Consider the following 20,549-nt stretch of genomic DNA (forward strand, 5'->3'; position numbering starts at 1 on the left):
ATAATCTGTAACTCTGCTATAATTTCTCAAACATGCTGGAAAAGGCTTTGGATCTCATTTATTTTCAAAATCTGCTGCAACAATCTGAAGTTCCTCCAACATGCAGTGCAATATAATGTATATCTTCATGTGCATCCTTTTAGAAGAAGAAATAAAAAAGACAACAACGCTCCTCTTTGCAGTCATCTTACAACTAGAGATGAAAAAGTTTTGGGAAAATAAATGTTAATAAACATGTTACAGAAAAGATAACTAGATATGCATCACAACTCAAATGAAAATAGTTTTATAAACATATATCGATAAGTCCCTAGAGATTCTGACCCCCACACAAATGCAAGCCGCCCTACCTCAGTGTCTGAAACGTAGCACACGTAGGGCTAATGACGTGCCTGCCACCACGAAACTTCACCCACCTCCAATTTGAGAAATTTCATGCTGCGATTTGCTTTTTCTCTCTTTGTCTTGTTTCTATCACTCACTTTGTCTTTTCCAACCCTTGCTACTCTGCTTGTTTTGTGTTAATAGGATTCTGTTTACCCCCAAACAAAAGTAAACAAGGCTGGATGTTCCTCCGTCAGAGTGGAGTCTTGTTCTGGCCAGTTGACCAGTTGAGTGAATGTCAGACAGGAGGGGTTTTAAAAATAGGAGTCGAGTGAGTGGGACAGAGAGGCTGAGTCGGCACATTCTGGGATTAGGAGTCAGATCGTGTGTTTGTGTGCGTGAGCCCACAGCAGTCTGGCATGCCACAATGATCTTCACACACAGTTACAGAGCAACTGACCTCTACTCTTCTCTCTCTCCGTCTGTCTCTCTCTCTCTCTCTTTCTCACTCTCTCTCTCTCAGTCCTCTTCACACATAGGTTCACCACAAGACATTTCTTACTAAGGTCCAAAACACACATGTGTGAGTGTATTCACACATGTGTGTGTGAACCCCCTCACACACACACACGTCTGAGTAAACTCAACACTCTCCATTTGAACTGGAAAAAATGCTTCAATTATAATGGAATTAGTGACAGGCAAAAAACACATGGATACAGCGTGAGTACATTTTGCAACAGTTCTTGCAGTTATTCTAAAGAATAGTCAGCTTTCAAAGGGAAATCTAGAAATTCAATTTTGCAGATCAATGTTGCAGACATTCACAATGGTCTAAATAAAATTGTAATTTGAAATGTAATAAATGTACTGACAATCAGTTCATACATTCAGAAATACTCTACTAATTGTTGAACCATTTAAGTGACAGTGATAGCTTTGTCAGAATATTCACAACTGAAGAATGTTTCCCGGTACCTGTATGAGCTCAGGCCTGAGGTTGATGGTGTGGAGCCAGTCCACTAAGTGTGGGTATGAGTCAAGGGCCAGCGATCGCTCACAAACAGGAACTTTCTGCTTACACTGCAGCTGCTTAGTGATGTACTTCAACAGCTTCACCTATAGGGGGCACACACACACACACCAGTTCAGACAAACATCAAAACTTAATTTCTTCATCATCTCATTCTTCTCATCATACTAACAGTGAAAGTAGACTGGTGCAGTGTGGTAATATGAATGCTTACCTGTCTGAACTGAAATCATGTGTTCCTAAGGATCTTTGTGTCATTTATAGGGAAGCTGATACAAAGGAATGGACTACACCATAGTTCAAACTAGTCTATTATAATATATATAAATATATAAAGAAGTGTAGTACCCTGAATAGCATAATAAATAGGGGAATTCATGAGTTTTGATCCAAATCTTGAGACCATTAGGAAAAGCCACTTTATTTGTGGCAGATTTGTGCTGTACTTTATTACAAAGGATCGGTACTCAGCATGCTTCGCATATACTAAAGTGTAAAAGTCATGACTCATGTGCAAACACCAGATACCTCAAACTTTTTATTTGTTTATCATTTTAACTGTAGTTTATATAAGAGCAAACCATTTTATTCGTTTTGGTGCTTGTGTCTTAAAATTTGTGCCATATCAAATTTGGGCCATGCTGTAAGAGCTTTAAATATATATCCTAATATATTTAATCATAAAAAAAAACAAAATTAGGTGCATATTTTCTAATAAAGAGCAAGCCAACAATAAATTAACAGATTTTTTAATAATAAGGTAAGTAAGATCATAAAAAAAATAAACTAGAAGATGATCAAACTGTCAAGTTCACATCTTTAATGACCTGAGAGTAAATACATACACAGAACATACATTATGAACCTAACTGGTATTTCAAGGTAAACCATTCCTACATATGCACTCAAAAGTTGCACACAACATGCAAATAGTGCGATGAGGCCCAGAGCTAAGGAAATCCCCACAAATGACTTCACTGTCAAAAGGTGGGCGACAGTTGCTGTTGCCGAAAACTTGTGTGTGAGTGAGAGGGAGCGAGAGAGAGAGAGAGAGAGAGAGAGAGAGTGGGGGGGGGTCTATAGTTAGTAGAGTGAAAATAGGTTGATACAAGACTGGTCACAGTGATGTTCTTAAAGAAACACCACATTAAAAAGTAGAATGCTTACAGAGACATCAACTACTACATATATTGCTTGTTTCAGTATTGAGTGTGTGTAATGTTTGCATTTGTTGTAGCTTCCATTGTTTTCAATGGCACTCTAGGGTAAAAATCATTACAGTTACGTTTATAGTTACAGTTACTGTTACATTTTCAGTTTCTCATGATCCAAAACATTTTTAATACATTTTTTTCCACTTAGTATAACAGCGACACATGCTTTCTGAAATAAGTATAGGGCTAGAGAACATGGCAAGAATGGAGAATGATTTTATTTCTATTTTAATCTGATAGTAACAGTTCTAGTAGCATTCATGTGTTGGATGGCAGTTAGATGTTCTATTATATTCCTTTAATAATTTTGGAAACTAAATTTCTTATCGTCGTTGCCCAATGAAAAATGCATCCCCACAATAGCAACTCCACAGGAGAGGGCAAAAACCTTCTCCTTAAGGTCCTTAAGTCAATATAAAAAGTTTAATTTCCAATATATTTTGGAGCATTTCTATTGGTCCTTTCATCATATAAATTTCACACAATGTGAAGGATAGCTGCTGTGTTCTAATGATGTAGTAAACTAAAAGTCCACGAAAACGGAAATACATGTTTCTCATTGAACAGCAATACTATGCAAGTGGATTTATAAATAAATAAATAAATAATAATATTCCTCTGCACAACACTTATGCTTCGTAAGGAAAAATTCTACAGTAAAGATACGCTAGTAACTTAAGTTATATTTTTACCTCACAAGCTTGTTGATTTCAAGCAATTTCCTGCTTAAACTTGACATGCATGAAGAAATTTTTTGTTCTGTTTGAGCAGGACACAAAGGTGGAGTAGTTGGCTGTGAATGTCTAAAAAGATGGCTTAAACAAATCTTCATTCTCCTTTCATATGCAACAAAACAGTATAACATATCGTGAACCTAAAAAAGTGGATGTTATGATGCTTACATGCTGGGATAAAATGGAAGACAATTTCTATAATTAACACACTGCTTCACAAACTGCCCATCAATGATGTTTTACCTTGAATACACTGTCCAACTGCCTAACAACTCCCAGAAGAAGATTGTCTATTGTGGCTAGACTGTGTCTTGCTCTTAATTTGGGAGTACACAGAGCTGACTATAAATAGTCAGCAGTTATTATGGTGAGGGAGTCTGGCCTGTCTTCTTCATGGGGGTGTCTACTCTGTAGCCATGGCAACTCAGAGTGGCTGAAACAAGGGACAGCCAGCCCCGAAAAAACTCCGTTACGTCACACTGAGGCCAGATCAACCACAAGGACACCGCTTCACACTACAGTCAAAGACATCACAGATTGTTCCGTCTTTGAAGTTCATCAGCATTTGCAAAATCTGCAGAATTGCCAGGACCCAACGTATTTCTACTGAACCAATAACTTTAAGTGACATATGTCTCAGTATAAGAACTTGGTAGGTATTGCAGTACAAAAGAAGTGGTGTCTCGTTTCAGCAACATAGGGTTTTTCTGTTGGAGGACTTTTTAGGAGTTTGTGCAATACACGTTGTTTAATGTATATATATATATATTAACTCATTTGATATTCCTGCTATTAGAACAGTAGACTCCATATGGATTTGTTATGTGCTTAAGATCATGTTCACACTTGGCAGGTTTACAATAGCTCTCTGAATTTGGTTCATATGAAGAAGCGGAAGAATTCTGTCAGTGCAATTTTAAACAAACTGGTGTGGATCGGTTGAAGTATGATCAATAAGCAGATCAAACATGGGATAAACTGTCATTTCCTGTCTGCAGACTTTCTTTGGTACAGGCAAACAGCTGAATTTGAGACACTGTTTGGCACGATGTGTTTTATCATCTCTCTGTGAGATTTCAATGGGTGAAAGGGTACATTGGGTTTCATTTTTAAAACAAGAGAGAGACACTTTGGAAGCCATTATGAAAACCAAATGATATACAGAGATCAATAATATTATTTAATATCGTGTCATGGCAAAACCATGGTAATAAAAATCAGAAAAAAAACAATCATAAAAAGAGTTCTCCAATAAACACTGACTTTTCACGTGAAGCAGGAGTAGGTTATAACTAGGTTAAAACCAAGTTGCTATACGTATTAAAAAATACTTCTTACATCCAAAGATGTAAGAAGTACTGACAAAAGAATTTTAAGAATTCCTTCTCTATATAGGCCAAAAGACTGTAAAAACTCTGTCCAATCATTTTATTTGGACAAGCCATGGTGTTCCTCTGTTGTAGTGGACTGGCTTTGGAACAAGGGCTGAATGGACAATTTGGGAAATTTTAGGTTGGATTTAATTCTAAAAGTAGCTTACACAAATTTTCTACACAGTCACTTACTCAAGCTTTTAATGATATGTTTACATCTATTGCTATGAAGTCAAATATATCAGTGTGAACACTAATCAAACTGGAACTAAAAAGCAATGATGGATTCTGTTCGCCACTGGTCCAAAACAATATATAAAACACATATTTAAAAAAATATACCTTAAGGCCCTGTTTACACATGGCATTAACATGGGTCCTGTATCCAGATCTATCTGTAATTGCAGTTAAGAAAACTGATTCATTTGAATACTGCACAGAAAAATGAGATCCAATCATTATTTTGATGCAGAAGCTGCAAATGTCAAGTGTAGATGCACTTTGTCTTGACTGGACAATAAGTGTATGTCAGTGTATACAGGGTATTAAGTCTCATTTCCATACAAAGGATATAAGCCCTTTAATTTATAACTTATTACAAATGTTTTTTACCAAACTCTGACTAACCTGCTTTCAGCAGACCTTCTCCAGGGCACTATGTATAGCACTCAGTGGAGCAAAGGGAAGAAGCATTAAAATTTTAGCAGCTCTGGGACAGTAGGCAGAGGAGTACTGGTTGCGTGTGAGAATACCCACAGGTTGATTTAATGCACTGCTCTTCCATGAGTGCACCTCAAACAAGCAGGGTGTAAGTTTGCACCAGACACGGCCTGGCACATTGTGCTGGGCCACTGCTGTATTCAGTGACTATCTCCCACTTCATCTGCCTTCTCCATTACATCTCTCAAGGGGCAGTGGGACGTTGGTGCATTCATATGCACCTGCTTAACATAAAAGCTTGTTTGACAATAAACTGTTTGAGCTTCTCCAGGATAAAGAAATGCAACCAGCCTCCAGTAACAATAGCACAAAAGGAGCCGTCTGCTGAATCAGTCAAGAGGTTTAGACACAAGGCTATGAAGCACACTCCGGACAGTATATGTTACTGCAGATACACAGTCTATCTGTGCAAATAGAGCATGGCAAGTGCTGGCATTCACCTAATCATAATGGCCTCTACTGATCGCTGGTGAGATCATTCAGAATGGAGTGTGCTCCTGGCGTAAACATATACAGCACACGGTCATTAAAGCACTACTGGCTCCCGGGCTGTGTAGTGTAACTCCAAATCTTTACCGAGTTAGTAGATGATGTTTTACTAAATAGACGGCACCAAAAAATGTCTAAAAGAAAGCCCCTTTTCAAAGACAATTTAATAACAATCTGTCCACTTCAGAGTCAGTGTTTCTGATCTGGTGCACTGAAGGATTTCAACACATGGGAGTAACGTCATAGTTGTAATAGCTGATGAGTGTAATTGTAGACAATGGTAGCTCAAGTTACTACATGTCAGACTGAGATAGAGCTACATGCTGCTCCAGATAACAAGCAAACTACTCCTATAATACTGTGTATCCAAGAAGACATGTATGGAAACCAGAGACATTTATAAATTATGCTTTGATTTAAATCTGTTATTAAGAACATACCTGATTAAAAAGATTTCAAATAAATGGGGCTGTGACCCTTAGCACAGAATATTAGTTAGCTAATATTCTTCAGTACTTCAAAACAAATGGGGAACAATGTTTAAAGCAGAGTTGTCATACATATACGAAATGCATAAAATATACTCTGTGAAACAACTATAAATACTTCAAAGACAATATTCTTGCGATTCATGATTCATGATCTGCTAGCTCTAAAGTCCGTTTGCTTGCTCTTACTACATTACAGAAAGTGCTACGAAACTACACAACACGAATAACAAATGAGTTTCTGTGGTAATTCAAAGAATGAATAAAAACTTACATACAAGTTAAACTTCAGCTATGTATGAACAACAGTCGTTTTTTCCCCTCAAACATACCGTTCCATCTTAAAGACACAGAGCTTCTGAACATAAACAAACCAGAGAGAACAGAGTTTCCCCTCAATTGTACACATCCGCTTTAGGGTATCTCAGATTCTCTAAAGCTAAAGTATAGACTGCTTTAACAAAATGCAGTTTTCCTTTGCAAGATGTAATTTTTTGGCATATAGATAATGTGCTGTCTGAACAGTTGACACAATACATATTTGATTGGAGTTTTTGGATAAGTTTTTTTAGTCATGTTAACTACCACTCATGGATCAGACTTCAGAATGCACTGGATTAGTTTAGACATTTCACACAAGTTTCTTGTCAAACAAAAACGCATCAGGGGCGATTTGTTCCTTAGGGCCATGGGGCAATGCACCACCAAAAGGGAAAAGGAGGGTTATGGTTATTTTTTTTCCTTTCATTCTACTACAGTAAAAACCCATGTCTCTGTATTAACCAAGATCTAAGTATCTGTACAGTCCCATGTCTTTTGGGCAATTACAATATGATGGAAAATTGCCCCAGACTCCTCTCATAAATTTTAAGGCTTTTTTGAGCTGCACAGCCTTCAGTAGAGTCTCAGTGGGTTCAAGCAGGGCTCGCCTCAACGTGCTTTTTGTCATATACAAGATGGGGCGTGTTCCAAATGGCTCCCTACTCTATTCCCTACATTGCTTACTATGTAGTGAATTATATAGTGAATAGGGCACTCATTAATTTTGGGCAGCCAGAGTTGTGTAGAGGGAGCAGCTATTGATTTAGTCAGTACGACCTCCTTAAACTTCACAAAACTCTTCATACTGGAATGGTGTTCCCATTCAAAAATAATGCTGTGCTTTTAATAAAGGTAAACTCATGTAGCTGTAACAAAATAACCTGATCATTTTTATTAAACGGAAAAATGTAAATGGTTTAAATTGAGCAAATATGACTGATGGTCATCATGATCAGCACAATGTAGAAAAATTACACTTTTTACAATCTATTGCCTTTTACCATGAATTATTTATAAAACTTCAACATTTAACAATAAACTGCAAACATTCTCATACCAAACTCCCCATTTGCTTACATCACGTATACATTCTTTCCCTGATTTAATCTTTTTAAGTTCAAATGAATAAACATGGCCTTCTAAATATAGAATGGTTCTATCATTTAGATTGAGTTTGAAACTTCTTGAATTAAGCATTACAACTGCAGAAGGTCTTCTTTAAAATACAGGCAGATGTGATTTATCTAAGTCATCTTCTACAGAATATAGGACATATTTCTCCCCTAGAAAAAGATCTGGGGAAAAGAGCAGACAAAGAAAGCTACAAAGGCAATGAAGAGACGAGTGGAGGAAAGAAAGAGAAACGAAAGGGGAGAGAAAGAGTTGCAGAAAAACCACATGGGGATTTCCTGATACAAACAAACAGTTGGTCTAGAGGCCTATGCTCTCCTGTACCTGATTGGCCTTCAGAGTCTGTATTAAGTTTCCTTCCATAAACGGAATTTAAATATATGATGAAAACTTCTACATTTAAGCACTCCACTGAACAAGGGTTTTCATTCTTTCACACTCAACTTGTAATATTAAAAGGGACACATCACCATATTTAAGCTCTCTCACACTGGGAGATATTTATAGACTATGGCTTTGCATAGCACTGTATTGTTAAAGCAAGTCACACATAAGTGCTTTCAAGTGTTTATAATCGTAACTGGTTCTTCCTGTATTTTAAAGGCAATTACACTAGCCATAGCCCTCTAGAATACAAGCTTGTTCTTCACAGCCTTAAAAACATTTTAGACCTGCATATCATGTAGCCAAGAAGAAGCCTGGGAAGTAGTTACAGGCAGAGAGAAGAGGAATTTTTGCCATCTAATTTTGAGATGTGGTAAACAGGATTTACAAGTAAATCAACGGACCCTTATATCAGTCATTGGCCAGATAAAACAGAACATTTTCTATTATTCAATGGGACACCCACTTAACTATTATGTGCACTTAGCAAACTGACAAGTAGTATTAAAAGATACTACTAAAAAATAATTTCCAGTATAATATATATGACTAAAAAGCTGTATTTTGTCATTGTTAACCTGGCATCCAGGAGGAGTTTCTCCATGTTGTGTTCTCCCCAGTGTCTGACCCTCCTGATCATACAACATTATTCTGCTCTCTGTCTTTATATCCTGGCTTTCAGAAGTCAGGCCTGCCACAAGGTTCTCAGCAAACAGAACGATACACTTAAGATATTTATTAGAACAGCATAGTTATAGCTTACAAACTAGACAGCAAACAAAAGAACACAGGTAAGCAAGATTGTTGCAGACCCGGCTAGTGTACCTATATATATATATATATATAGAGAGAGAGAGAGAGTGTTACAGACCGTAAGATAAAGAGATTAGCAATATGACATAATAATTCAACATTTTGTTTTGTTTGGCCCGGAATGTAACTGTTCATACACCAAAACTATACAGCTAACTTTATACTCCAACATTGCCAATAATCTGTCATACTAGTTTACAAAAGAAATGACAAGACTCTGACCCAATCCTGAACTTCCTACTTCACAGCCTTTATATCTGTTCACAAGAAATTTCAAAATTTAGTTATCAAAAACAGCTCATCATCATTAATCCCCTTTAAAGATTTCCTGACATGATTTTCAAATGTACTCTTTAACCAAGTCCTTGGATAGATATGAGTGTTTACTCAGCAGACCATTACATGGGTCTAGACATCAAACAAACTAACAAATAAATCAGCAAGATTTTTATATCTAACTCTAATGACATGAACATTTGGGGTCCAGTGCTAGAAGCTGAGAGTCATACCTTGTAATTCATTAAAGGAATTATGGCTACATACATAAGGTAAAAGGTTATTGAGCAGATCTGTACACTACAGAAGGGGAAAAAACTATTAGACTTTACTATAATGGTAAAATGGTTTGTGGAGAAGCTACCAAACAAGTCATGAGAAATAACATGTTGAAAGCTGACCTACATTGCTATGCCAACTTAAAGTAGATGACACACACTTGAAATAAACCACAGTCATGTCCCAACTGAGTCATTCAAGATCACTCATCACACCAGCAATGGGAATGAACTAAAACATGAGCGAATACAATTCAGCTGAAGACACAAAAATGGCATTGGAAAAAAATCAAAACTAAAATCTTGATATGAGACTTTAAATGTAGCTTGTCTCAATTTTAAACAAGATTTGTGAGGTTATAAACTTGTTTGATCCTGATAGATTTCCAGTGACAGTCAACAACAAGGGAGAAGCTCACCACCTGTTCGTTATTATGCAACACATGGCTGTGAAACAACTGCTGCTACCCAGGCCTGTATCATCTTCATGATGTCAACTCCCTGATATCATCATACTGTGACAGACAGCAAATATCCGCGTGCTTTGTTCGTTTATACAGTAAGTTAGACATTAAACTCTTCAAACATAAACGTTCCTAAGTTGTTCCTGATGACAATGTAGTGGGGCTTTCAGGTAAAAAAAATGTATTATTTTAAACAGTTTTTAATTAAGATAATTGACTTGACACATTTAATGTACCAACAAATTAAATAAATGTATGGCAAATGAAGAAATACACAGTGGCATTACAATGTGTGTGTATTTCTATGATAGTGTCTCATGCAGAAACTACTATTTTATGAGAACACTTTTATTCAAATTATATTGTCATGTTACCTTTATTAGGTTTTTAATGCTATGTTAGCTTCAAGCTAATTTTGACTTGGCTTGTTTAACACAGAGTAGGTTAAATGTCGGTAAATCAGTTTAAACCTTTTAATATAAATGGATCACTCAGTTAGTTGACTATGAAACTCTGGAGGACTTTTCTAGACTTGATTCTGTTTTACTACCAAAGTATCCTGTTTTATGAAGTCTCTGGTTGTGCATGAGTATAATGCAGCAGTCTAAATGCAGAGCAATTTAAAAATTTCAATATATAGTGTATTTAAAGCCAACTGAAATATACAATATGCCAATGTATCTGAGCAATATTAACAAACAAAATATGGATATGACTGCATTTTTCTGCTATTATAGGTCTTTTATGAGTCCACATTGTTACCAATATTGCATAACAATATACTGATATTTGGCACTATGTAGCTTCTATTTATTTTTCACAATTCTTAAGGCTAATACTTGTCCACTACACCAAAATCCAACACTAATCCAAGAAAACCTCTGTCAGAATTAATCAAACTACAGCAAATTCTGAGCAATAAAGCCTTCATTTTCCTCCAATTAATGATCTAGTCTCTTCAAAAGTTTCACATTAGAGCCTGTGACAGGCTGCTATTATTACCTACAGCTATTAATATCAACCTTATTTCATACAAAGAACGTCTGATCCTTTTATTATTATTAGCTACAAGTTTTCAGTTTTCTTTTACTGTCTGATCACATCACTTTTTTTTGTACACAGCATCTATTGCTGAACTGTGCACAGGGGAAAGACAAGACAGCTAAATTTAGACAGAGTAGCACTAGCACATCACAAACACTTTGCAATCTTTCTAGCAGCACATGGAAGACAGACAGCCTAAGATTCTAATTTACCAACCACAATCATTTAAATCATTTCTTCAGTGCTTGAATTATTTAAAAAAAAAAAAACAGAAAAGAGAAAGCTATGGTCTGATTGTGTGCAGGCCCAGTGAAACTGAGAAAAAAAACAGATGCATGATAATTAGCATGATTACCATTTTTCTGGGCCTCTCTGTCATTAGTTTTGAGTCAGAATTATTTCTAAATATGAACTGTGAGAGAAAACCACTTGAAGTGATTTAGCTTTTTGATTCCACAGGCCTCAGACAGAGTAGCAGTAAAGAGTCATGAGAACTTATTCTGCACTTAAAAGGGACTGGAAAGTCCTGTCTGAATAGTATGACAAGATGACAAAAGCACTGGGCGCATGGGTGGAATAGCACTCATGAATTAAAAGGCAAAGAGGAGTTCTCTCCCTAGGACATTAACACCATGCAAACCATACAAAGGATACATTTTCTTTATATATCTTTGCTTTATGCATCTTTAGCATATACGTGCTACAAATCACAGGAAATATGCTTCTTTGATAATATCATGAGTATCATCACAACTTCTAGAACATAAACAACTGCATAAACAAGATTCTTTATATGGCCTGTTAATGATGAGGCAGCAAAGCTCACGAAGAAACATTTTTGCTTTGCACAATAATGTCATTCATCTCAGATAATCTCATCCTATCCACCCTGATGAATATGGGTGGTGGATCATTCTCAGTGCTGTAGTGAAACTGAGGTGTGATGATGTGTTAGTATGTTTTGTGCTGGTATGTGTGGATAAGACACAGAAGGGTAGCTAGGGTTTTTAAACACGTCAGTTTCACTACTGGAGTGAGAAAAGTCCACCAAACAAAAATATCCAGCCAACAGCATTCTGTGGGTAGTGTCCTGCGTCCATTGATGATGGTCTAGAGGACGACCAACACAACCAGTGCTGCAACAAATGAGCTAACATCTCTGACTTTACATCTATGAGGTGGATCAAGGTAGGTGTGTCTAACAGAGTGGACACTGTGTTTATAAATTGGAGCAGAACTGCTGAGTTTCATTCAATTGCACCAGTGCAACACACACTAACACACTGCCACCATGTCAGTGTCACTGCAGCACTGAGGACGATCCATTACTCAAATCATACATGCTATTTGGTGGTCCTGTGGGGGTCCTGACAATTGAAGAGCAGAGTAAAATGCAGATGAGAAAATATGCAGAGCAAGATATGGACTACACTGTAATTGTAGAACTACAAATTGCTCCTGTATAATCAGTGGAGCTGATGAAATGCACAATGAGTGTAGATATAAGGTAGGTGTTCCTAATCTAGTGATCATGCAGTGTATGAATACACATACAAAGTGTTCCATAAGTACATATGTCACTGATTCTTATCTCCATACTTGAACATTTATTCTTTAACCCTGAGGAAGATAGAGATCTGAAGGTATAGATTTTGCTGCACCAAGCAGATCTAAGGTCTCTTTTCCTTGTATAGAAAGCAGATATGTAAACAAATGTTGAAATTGTAAGCACACATATGTCAACTTTGAACACACACTGTCGAGGACCCACACCTTCTGGCTCTAGTTTCAAGCCAAGGGAGGGTTTACATGGTGCTGCAATGTACCTGTGCTTCATTAGAAACTGTACACAGTCTCAGTTGACATTGGAAGCTCTTGTTGGAAAATGCAGACAGAGATAAGCACAGAAATTAAACACAAAACCCATGTTGCACATTATGAGAACCAGTTTTACTGAAATGGATTTTGCATGGTCTTTGACAAATACTTAAAATCAACTGCTCTGGCATAAGCTACATCAAACATATCTCATATGGGATCTGGGTAACTGAAAGAACCATTCACATAATGGCTGATCTTCTGAAGCCAGGTTTATCCCCAATTGTGAGTCAACAGGTTATAAAAAGGCTATTTGTGGTACTTTGCATGTGTTGAAGGAAGTACCAAAATAACTTCTCCCAAAAGCAGGTGGGCAGGTGTACATACCCACACAACTGACCACACAACCAGGAAAGAACTAAGAAAAATGTTTCTTCTATCACTGTCTTGCTGGAAAATTCATAGATGGAGTTAATGCTAGCTGACCCAACTAGTGGGGCCAAACTCTCTAAACAATTACCAGCATGTATACTGAAATATCTTTACATGCATTTTGTATGAGTTTATGTATTTGATCAAATGCAAATATAAAATAAATATATAAATCAGGGTAGAGTAGATCTAGAGTATCCCTGAGTGATTGTGAAATGTCAAGTGTATTCCTTATTGTTTACGAGCAATACAGAGTATTCCTGGGTGTTTATGAACAATATGAAGTATTCCTGGGTTTTTAAGATAGGTTTAAAGTATCCCCGAGTGCTTGTGAGAGTATATAGAGTATCTAGAGTATTTCCTGGATGTGTTTAGTTGCTTATATGACAATTCAAGACTATTTCCCATGTGTGTACAGGTGCTTGTATCAGTATTTTAGACGATACGTGTGTGTTTATGAGATAAAGACTTATCCTGGGTGAATATTTACGAATGTGATGAGAGTAACTGAATGGTAAATTAGTCCTGAGTGTGAGAGAGTGTAAGAGTACTCGCGGTTACCTCCAGTGTGTGTATCTCGTGCTGTGTGAGGTGACAGGACGCTGTGCACTTGGTGCGGAGACCCTGTAGACTGCAGATGGAGATGTCGATGATGTTCTGGAGAAGCTGACACTGCTGTAGAGCCGCCGCTGCCATCACCGAGCCGCTGCCCTCCTCCCCGTTAGCCATCCGATACCACGGGTCTCCACAAATACATAACGAACACACACACACACACACTCTCTCACTAACCGATTTAAACTGAGCTGAACTGAGTGTGTGAGGAGTCTTCCTGAAGGGGAGCACTCTGTACAAAACGCGTCCTACATCACTGTAAACCCGGACTGTAGTCAGAAAAACTCTCTCCTCCACACTAACTGGACACTGAGTCCCTCAGCGCGGTCAGTTCTCTTGTTTGTGTGAAGATCTGATCCCGAAGTGTCTCTCCGCTCCTCAACGACTCGCTCACTTTCTCCACTTCAGCAGACGGTAGTTAGAGGGTGCTGTGCATTGTGGGAAATGTAGTTCTACTGAGTTAATAACAGTTTTTCAACACAGGTTCTAGAATGTCCTCCTTGTTTCTACATTCATTGTTCATTTTATCCGCTTCTCCTACCAGACAGGTGCACTGTGTACTTCTACAATCACAGTAGTCCTGTTGCTCTGCACACTTTGTTAGCACCCTTTCATCCTGTCATGCAATAGTCAACGGACCATCACAGAGCACATGGTTTTTTTGGTTGTGGATAATACTCAGTACTGCAGTGCCACTGATGGTGATGGTGGACTGTTGCGATAGTACGAGTGGATCAGTCACAGCAGTGCTGCTGGAAATTTTAAACACAGTGGCCACTCACATTCCACTGTTAGCCACACCTACTTTGTTGGTCCACCTTAAAAGCAGGCAGGTGCAATTCATGCTGGTCATCCTCTAGTCCCTCATTAGTAGACACTGCCAAACCCACGTCAATGTCAGTGCACTGCAGTGGACAGTGATCAGCCTCTTAAATAATGCCTGAAATTTAGAGGATATTTGTTGTTCTGGCTATTCATTGACCCCTTGTCCTGCTTCCTCTCATGTCTTCACAGCTATTTTACTTTTATATTACTTATGACTCATAATAATATCAGTTATATCGTAATATCAGTTCATCTTTACTGCTGTTTTGTTATTTGTTCTGTTCAACCAGAGGAGGATGGTTCCCCGTTATAAGTCTCTATATCCCTCTCAAGGTTTCTTCCCCTTTTTACATTGACACTGTGGCCCTTGGCTTGCTCATAATAGGCCTGGATACGGATCTCTGTAAAACAGCTTTGTTATGATGTTCGGTTGTGTAATGTGCTATATTAATAATGTATGACTAAATGACTATTGAAGAATAAGATGAAAGGGAGTTCATAGCAACACAGATTAGATTTGTAACTATGGAAAAGTGCAAAGTGCTCATATATTGTGAAGAGGGCTTATTAAATGTATAATGAATGCAGAAACAAGGAAGTCTTAATTAATCAATTATATATTAATGTATTGCTGTCACACAGCTCCAGGGTCCTGAGGTTGTGAGTTCAAGCCCCACTCTGGGTGATTGTTTGTGAGGAGTTTGGCGTGTTCTCCCCGTGTCAATGTGGGTTTCCCCCGGGTGCTCCGGTTTCCTCCCACCTTTCAAAAACACACATTGGTAGGTGGATTGGCGACTCAAAATTGTCCATAGGTGAGATCATTACATCATTGAGTTTATATTGAAATGATGGACACTTTTTACATTCAATCAATAGAAATTGTATTTGGTGATCAAGTCATTTTTCAGGATGATAATGCATCTTGTAACAGGACAAAGTGTGTTAAAAAAAAGTTTAGTAAAGTTATATCAGCTCATTGGCATGGCCAGTAAACGGTGAAAATGTCAGTTGAAATTTTGTGAATATTTATGTTGGAAACTTAACATACTGGTCCATGACAACGCTCCTGACTTGCAAACTGATGTCAAATGTTTTTTATTTCATTCCAAATGTCCATGCCACAAGCCTCAGAAGGAAAAGTCATACTTTAAAATATAAAATCTCTATTTCTCTCTGACTTTAAAAGATATTTTGACATATAAATACCTCTCTTCTCTTCTTTCTCACACAATATTGTTGACTCACAGTTTTCCCATGATGTCATCCACACTACTGCACAGCCTGCAAGAGAGCATTCTCATTATCTTGTGTCTGTGTGAGTGCATGTTTGTGTGTGTGTGTGTGTGTGTGTGTGTGTGTGTATTTGTTTAAAGGTCCCATTTCTGCTCACCACCGCAGACAAAAGAGCAGCTTTTCATACTTTCCATTACCTTCTGACGTCAAAGTATTGTTAGCAGCTGAGATGAAGGATGAAAGTGTGATAGTCTGCATGGATATAAAACTGACCAAAAGCAGACACACACACACACACACACACACATTCATCAGATGACACTAAGGAAATCCCTGCTACCCTGCTAGAATCACACACTATATATATATATATATAAAACCGCAACCCTGAAATGGAAAAGCGGAAACGATGATGATGATGAATATATATGATAAGATAGCATTTGACGTTTGAACACCTCCATGAAGCTTGTCTTTCAATTGAGCAGAAACAGAAAATGGAGGTTACATACCCTGCAGTAGAAACAGTTGAGGTGCATAGGGGCATGACACTGCAGCTCCAGCATGAGAGACAGGCTAAAGCATGTTAATCTTTCCCATGGGAGAATTCTCCTTTCCTCAACAGCTTGCCAAGAGTTTACTGTTCCCCAAAGGATTAGAAATTGTGAGAGTAGACAAGTAAGAAGAGTCTAAATACTGGTAGAATTCTTGTATGGAGCTTCAGTTGAACCTACATACAAAACTTTACTCATTCCTAAATGGTCACAGATACAGTGCTATAAATGTCATACTTTAAAAAAAATCCATTCCTCAGCAGCCTCCAGGAAAAAATACCTTTACAACAAACCCCCTGCCAACCTCATAGGACCATGAAAGTGCCATATGTCAGGTGAGGCAACACACTTACACAAGATGTTTGAACATTTCTGTGAACATTTGATTGCATTCGGAAATCAAAGAAAGCATTATAGTGTTGTTTGGTAAAATTAAGTAGCAGTCCCTAGCTGTAGTCTGAAGACACACTAAAACAGTAGTAGTCATCTTATAGCATGCTTTTATTTATTTATGATAAAGAAGAAAATACAGTGTTAGAAACAAAATAAGCGAAAGTATTTTCACGGTTTGAGGCAAGAGGCAAGTTGAGAGAGTGTGAAAGCAGAGTGATTACTCTGTGCGGAAGTGGCACCACCTGCTGGAAATGAGGAGAGAAGAAAAGAAAGGACACTAACAGCATCAAAACCTCCCATCGGGTTTAAGAGAGTTTATTACTACTCAAGCTCTTATTATTATTATTATTACTCATTCATTCATTCATTCATTATGTAACCGCTTTTCTAATTCAGGGTCGGGTTGGGAGCAGAGCCTACCCAGAATCACTGGGTGCAATGCAGGAACACACACTGGAGAGGGCACTAGTCTTTCACAGGTCGACACACACACACTCACACATACGAACATTTTATTTTTTAATCCACCTACCAACGTGTGTTTTTGGACAGTGGCAGGAAACCGGAGCACCCGGTGGAAACCCACGCAGACACAGGGAGAACACACCACACTCCTCACAGACAGTCACCCAGAGCGGGACTTGCGAAACTACCTGCTGCGCCATTATTATTATTCACAAATAAATGCTATCTGAGTGAGTCTACTTCAGGAAGGGAAAGTCAAAGAATAATTGGTGAAAGATAAATAGTTCAAAGATCTATGGAAATTTTAAATATTATGTACAAGGGACTCACTGAGAAAAGGACACAAAATAGTGGAACATTTGTAAATAAAGCAAATTAGGTTATATATATATATATATATATATATATATATATTAGAATATTAACAAAAAAGCTAATTTATATCAGTAAATCATTTCAAAAAGTGAAAATCATATATTATATAAATTCATTACAAATAGAGTCATCTATTTCAATCTATTTCTATTTCTTTAAATGTTGATGATTAAGGTTTACAGTCAATGAAAACCCAAAAGTCATTGTCTCAGAAAAAGACTATAAAAAATCTGTTTAGTACATGTTGGCCCACTGAAAAATATGTACAGTGTATGCACTCAATACTTGGTCGGGGCTCCTTTTGCATGAACTACTGCTGATGCGTTATGGAAGCCCATGTTGCTTTGATAGTGGCCTTCAGCTTGTCTGCATTGTTGTGTCTGGTGTCTCTCATCTTCCTCTAGACAATACTCCATAAATTCTCTATAGGGTTTAAGTCAGGTGAGTTTGTTGGCCAATCAAGCACAGTGATACTGTGGTTATTAAACCAGGTATTAGAACTTTAGGAAGTGTGGACAGGTGCCAAGGAATACAAGGAATACACGGAATACACGGAATACAACAATTGTAGTCTGTGTGTGATGGCTCTTAAAGCATTGACTCCAGCAACTGTAAGCCATAATCATAAACATTAAAATATATAAAGATTTAAATGGATCGCTCTGTTTGTAATTAATTCATATATGAGTGTCACTTTTTGAATTTAAGTTACTGAAATAAATTAACTTTTTGGTGATATTCAAATGTATTGAAATGCACCTGTATAAATATATAAAACAAGCAGAGCTCTATTAAGCCCTCATGGGCCATTTAGAACGTCTTAAAAGGCAAAGGATATGTCTGTGTGACCCAAGATGGCGGGTTGGGAAGTGAGAACAATAGTAGGAAACACCGAGAAATTCACTGCTTCTCTTTATATGAATAAGAAAAAATGCAGAGCCTTGGGGGAGAAAGCTAGAGGAGGCAAAAAATGTACCAAAAATTAAACTTCTAAATCAATATTTTCGCCTCTATTACATTATTAAGGACTATTCATAAGGTAAACGTCGACACACCTCTGCTACATGGAGAAATTAAACGTCAAAGGTCGTCAAAGGTTCTCTGGATCCACCAGAGAAAACGCTGATGATAAATATTTCATAACTCCGCGCGGTGTTGTAACCTGACCACAGCGGAACTTTCTGGAATGTTCTGACTGTGGCTGAGACCTTTTTAGATGAGCTTCACTTCACGGAGCAAACGAGTCAGAACGGTCTTGAAGTGCGTCAACTGCTGTTACACGGCCTTGATGGCTCAGTTTATTCAGGGACTTTGAATATAAAAGCTGGAGAATTAATACAAATTAACGCAGACTGATAATGAGAGATGTACATAGTAAAATAACTATAATAATTAAAAGAGCCTACATATTTTACTCTACTTTGTCTTATGAAATAAGGGCTTCTGCACACATTGTGACCTGCTGTAAACTGAATTATTCATGGTTTGTTTAGAAACATTATGTCCAATTGTATGTTACAAAATATGCCATTCACTTAATTTGGAGAACACTCTTAATACACTGATTTTGCAATGTCAACAGAATTTTACCCCAGTCATTTCCCAAGAAATTATAAAGACATTCAGTGTGGACAATTTTTGACAAAATAAAGCACAGCCAGTCTAAGCCTGCTTTTACATCTATCATGTTCAAAAGTAACAAAAATGTCTATGAATCACAAGAGGTATAGACATCTGATTGTTTGTTCTTAATGGTGTTTTTTTTAATAGCTGAATATATTAATTCAGATCATTTTATTCCAAGTATATCAGAAAGTTTTATATCAACAAATGTAAGCGTAAGACTGTTTGTTCTTACAAAACATACAGAGCTACTGATATCATATGTGTACTCATGAGATAGCCTTGGGAACTAAATAAATACCTATATCTAAGAAAAACATTCTTCTTTCGTGATAGATTTAAAAAGCTTTTATATTTATAGTTTTATGGCACCTATTGTCAAGTCAGATGTATTGATTTTGCTGCAGACACTGTTTTGGCCTAGTTGTAAGAGATTCTGTATTAATTTATTTTAAACAAGGCTGCATAAATGGGTACAAACAGTAGCATTGATTCTTTATTTCATGTGTTATTAATAAATGCATGAATAATCACAAAAAATGTGTTACTAACTCCAGTGGGAAAAACTACTGATTGCTTCTTTAAATTAGCAAATTAATACACATTCTATTTTCATTTAGTGGAATACTAAGATATTAAATTGCTTATTTGACTAGTAAGTTGAACTGCAAATTCAAAGAGTGAAATGAAATGTGTATGGTGCTATATAAACTTATGGTCATGGATTGAATGACTTGAATGTGGTCTCTCGTGTACCAGTGTAAGGCAGATTCTCTGCCAGTGAGAGGTTGCATAATCCTGTCATCTCTAACAGTTCATGTTACACCTGGCTGTTAAATTTAGCTCCATGAGGCCAGACAGATGATCACTCTGAGATCACCGGCCCGAACAGTATGTCTAGTGTCTAAACAAGAGATGGAGAACTCCAGTCCTCAAGACTGCACTAACCAGATTCAACTATACTGCTGTATGAACAGCAATACTCCACTTGAAATCTGAATTTATTCAGTCAGGTTCAAGACACATTTGTAAGTGATTTCAAAACTAATTCAATATTAATTTTTGAATGCAACAGAATTTGACCGGTTGGATTTGATTTCACACACACCCACACACACACATACACGTGT

At 37.3% G+C, this 20,549-nt stretch overlaps 1 protein-coding gene across 2 annotated transcripts in view; it reads right to left on the minus strand.

Annotated features, from left to right (window-relative positions):
• ksr1b (kinase suppressor of ras 1b) overlaps window positions 1-14,339 on the minus strand; it is a 39,674-nt gene extending 25,335 nt beyond the window's left edge. For both annotated transcript variants that reach the window (XM_066664776.1, XM_066664766.1), the window contains exons 1-2: window positions 13,898-14,339; window positions 1,303-1,443 (exon numbers count right to left, since the gene is read on the minus strand). In XM_066664776.1, the coding sequence (XP_066520873.1) occupies window positions 1,303-1,443; window positions 13,898-14,065 (309 nt within the window). In that variant the 5' untranslated portion in view covers window positions 14,066-14,339. The remainder of the gene's footprint in view (window positions 1-1,302; window positions 1,444-13,897) is intronic.
• Window positions 14,340-20,549: the final 6,210 nt, after the last annotated feature.

Source organism: Hoplias malabaricus, chromosome 1 (genome assembly GCF_029633855.1).
Source record: "Hoplias malabaricus isolate fHopMal1 chromosome 1, fHopMal1.hap1, whole genome shotgun sequence".
Taxonomy (NCBI): Eukaryota; Metazoa; Chordata; class Actinopteri; order Characiformes; family Erythrinidae; genus Hoplias; species Hoplias malabaricus.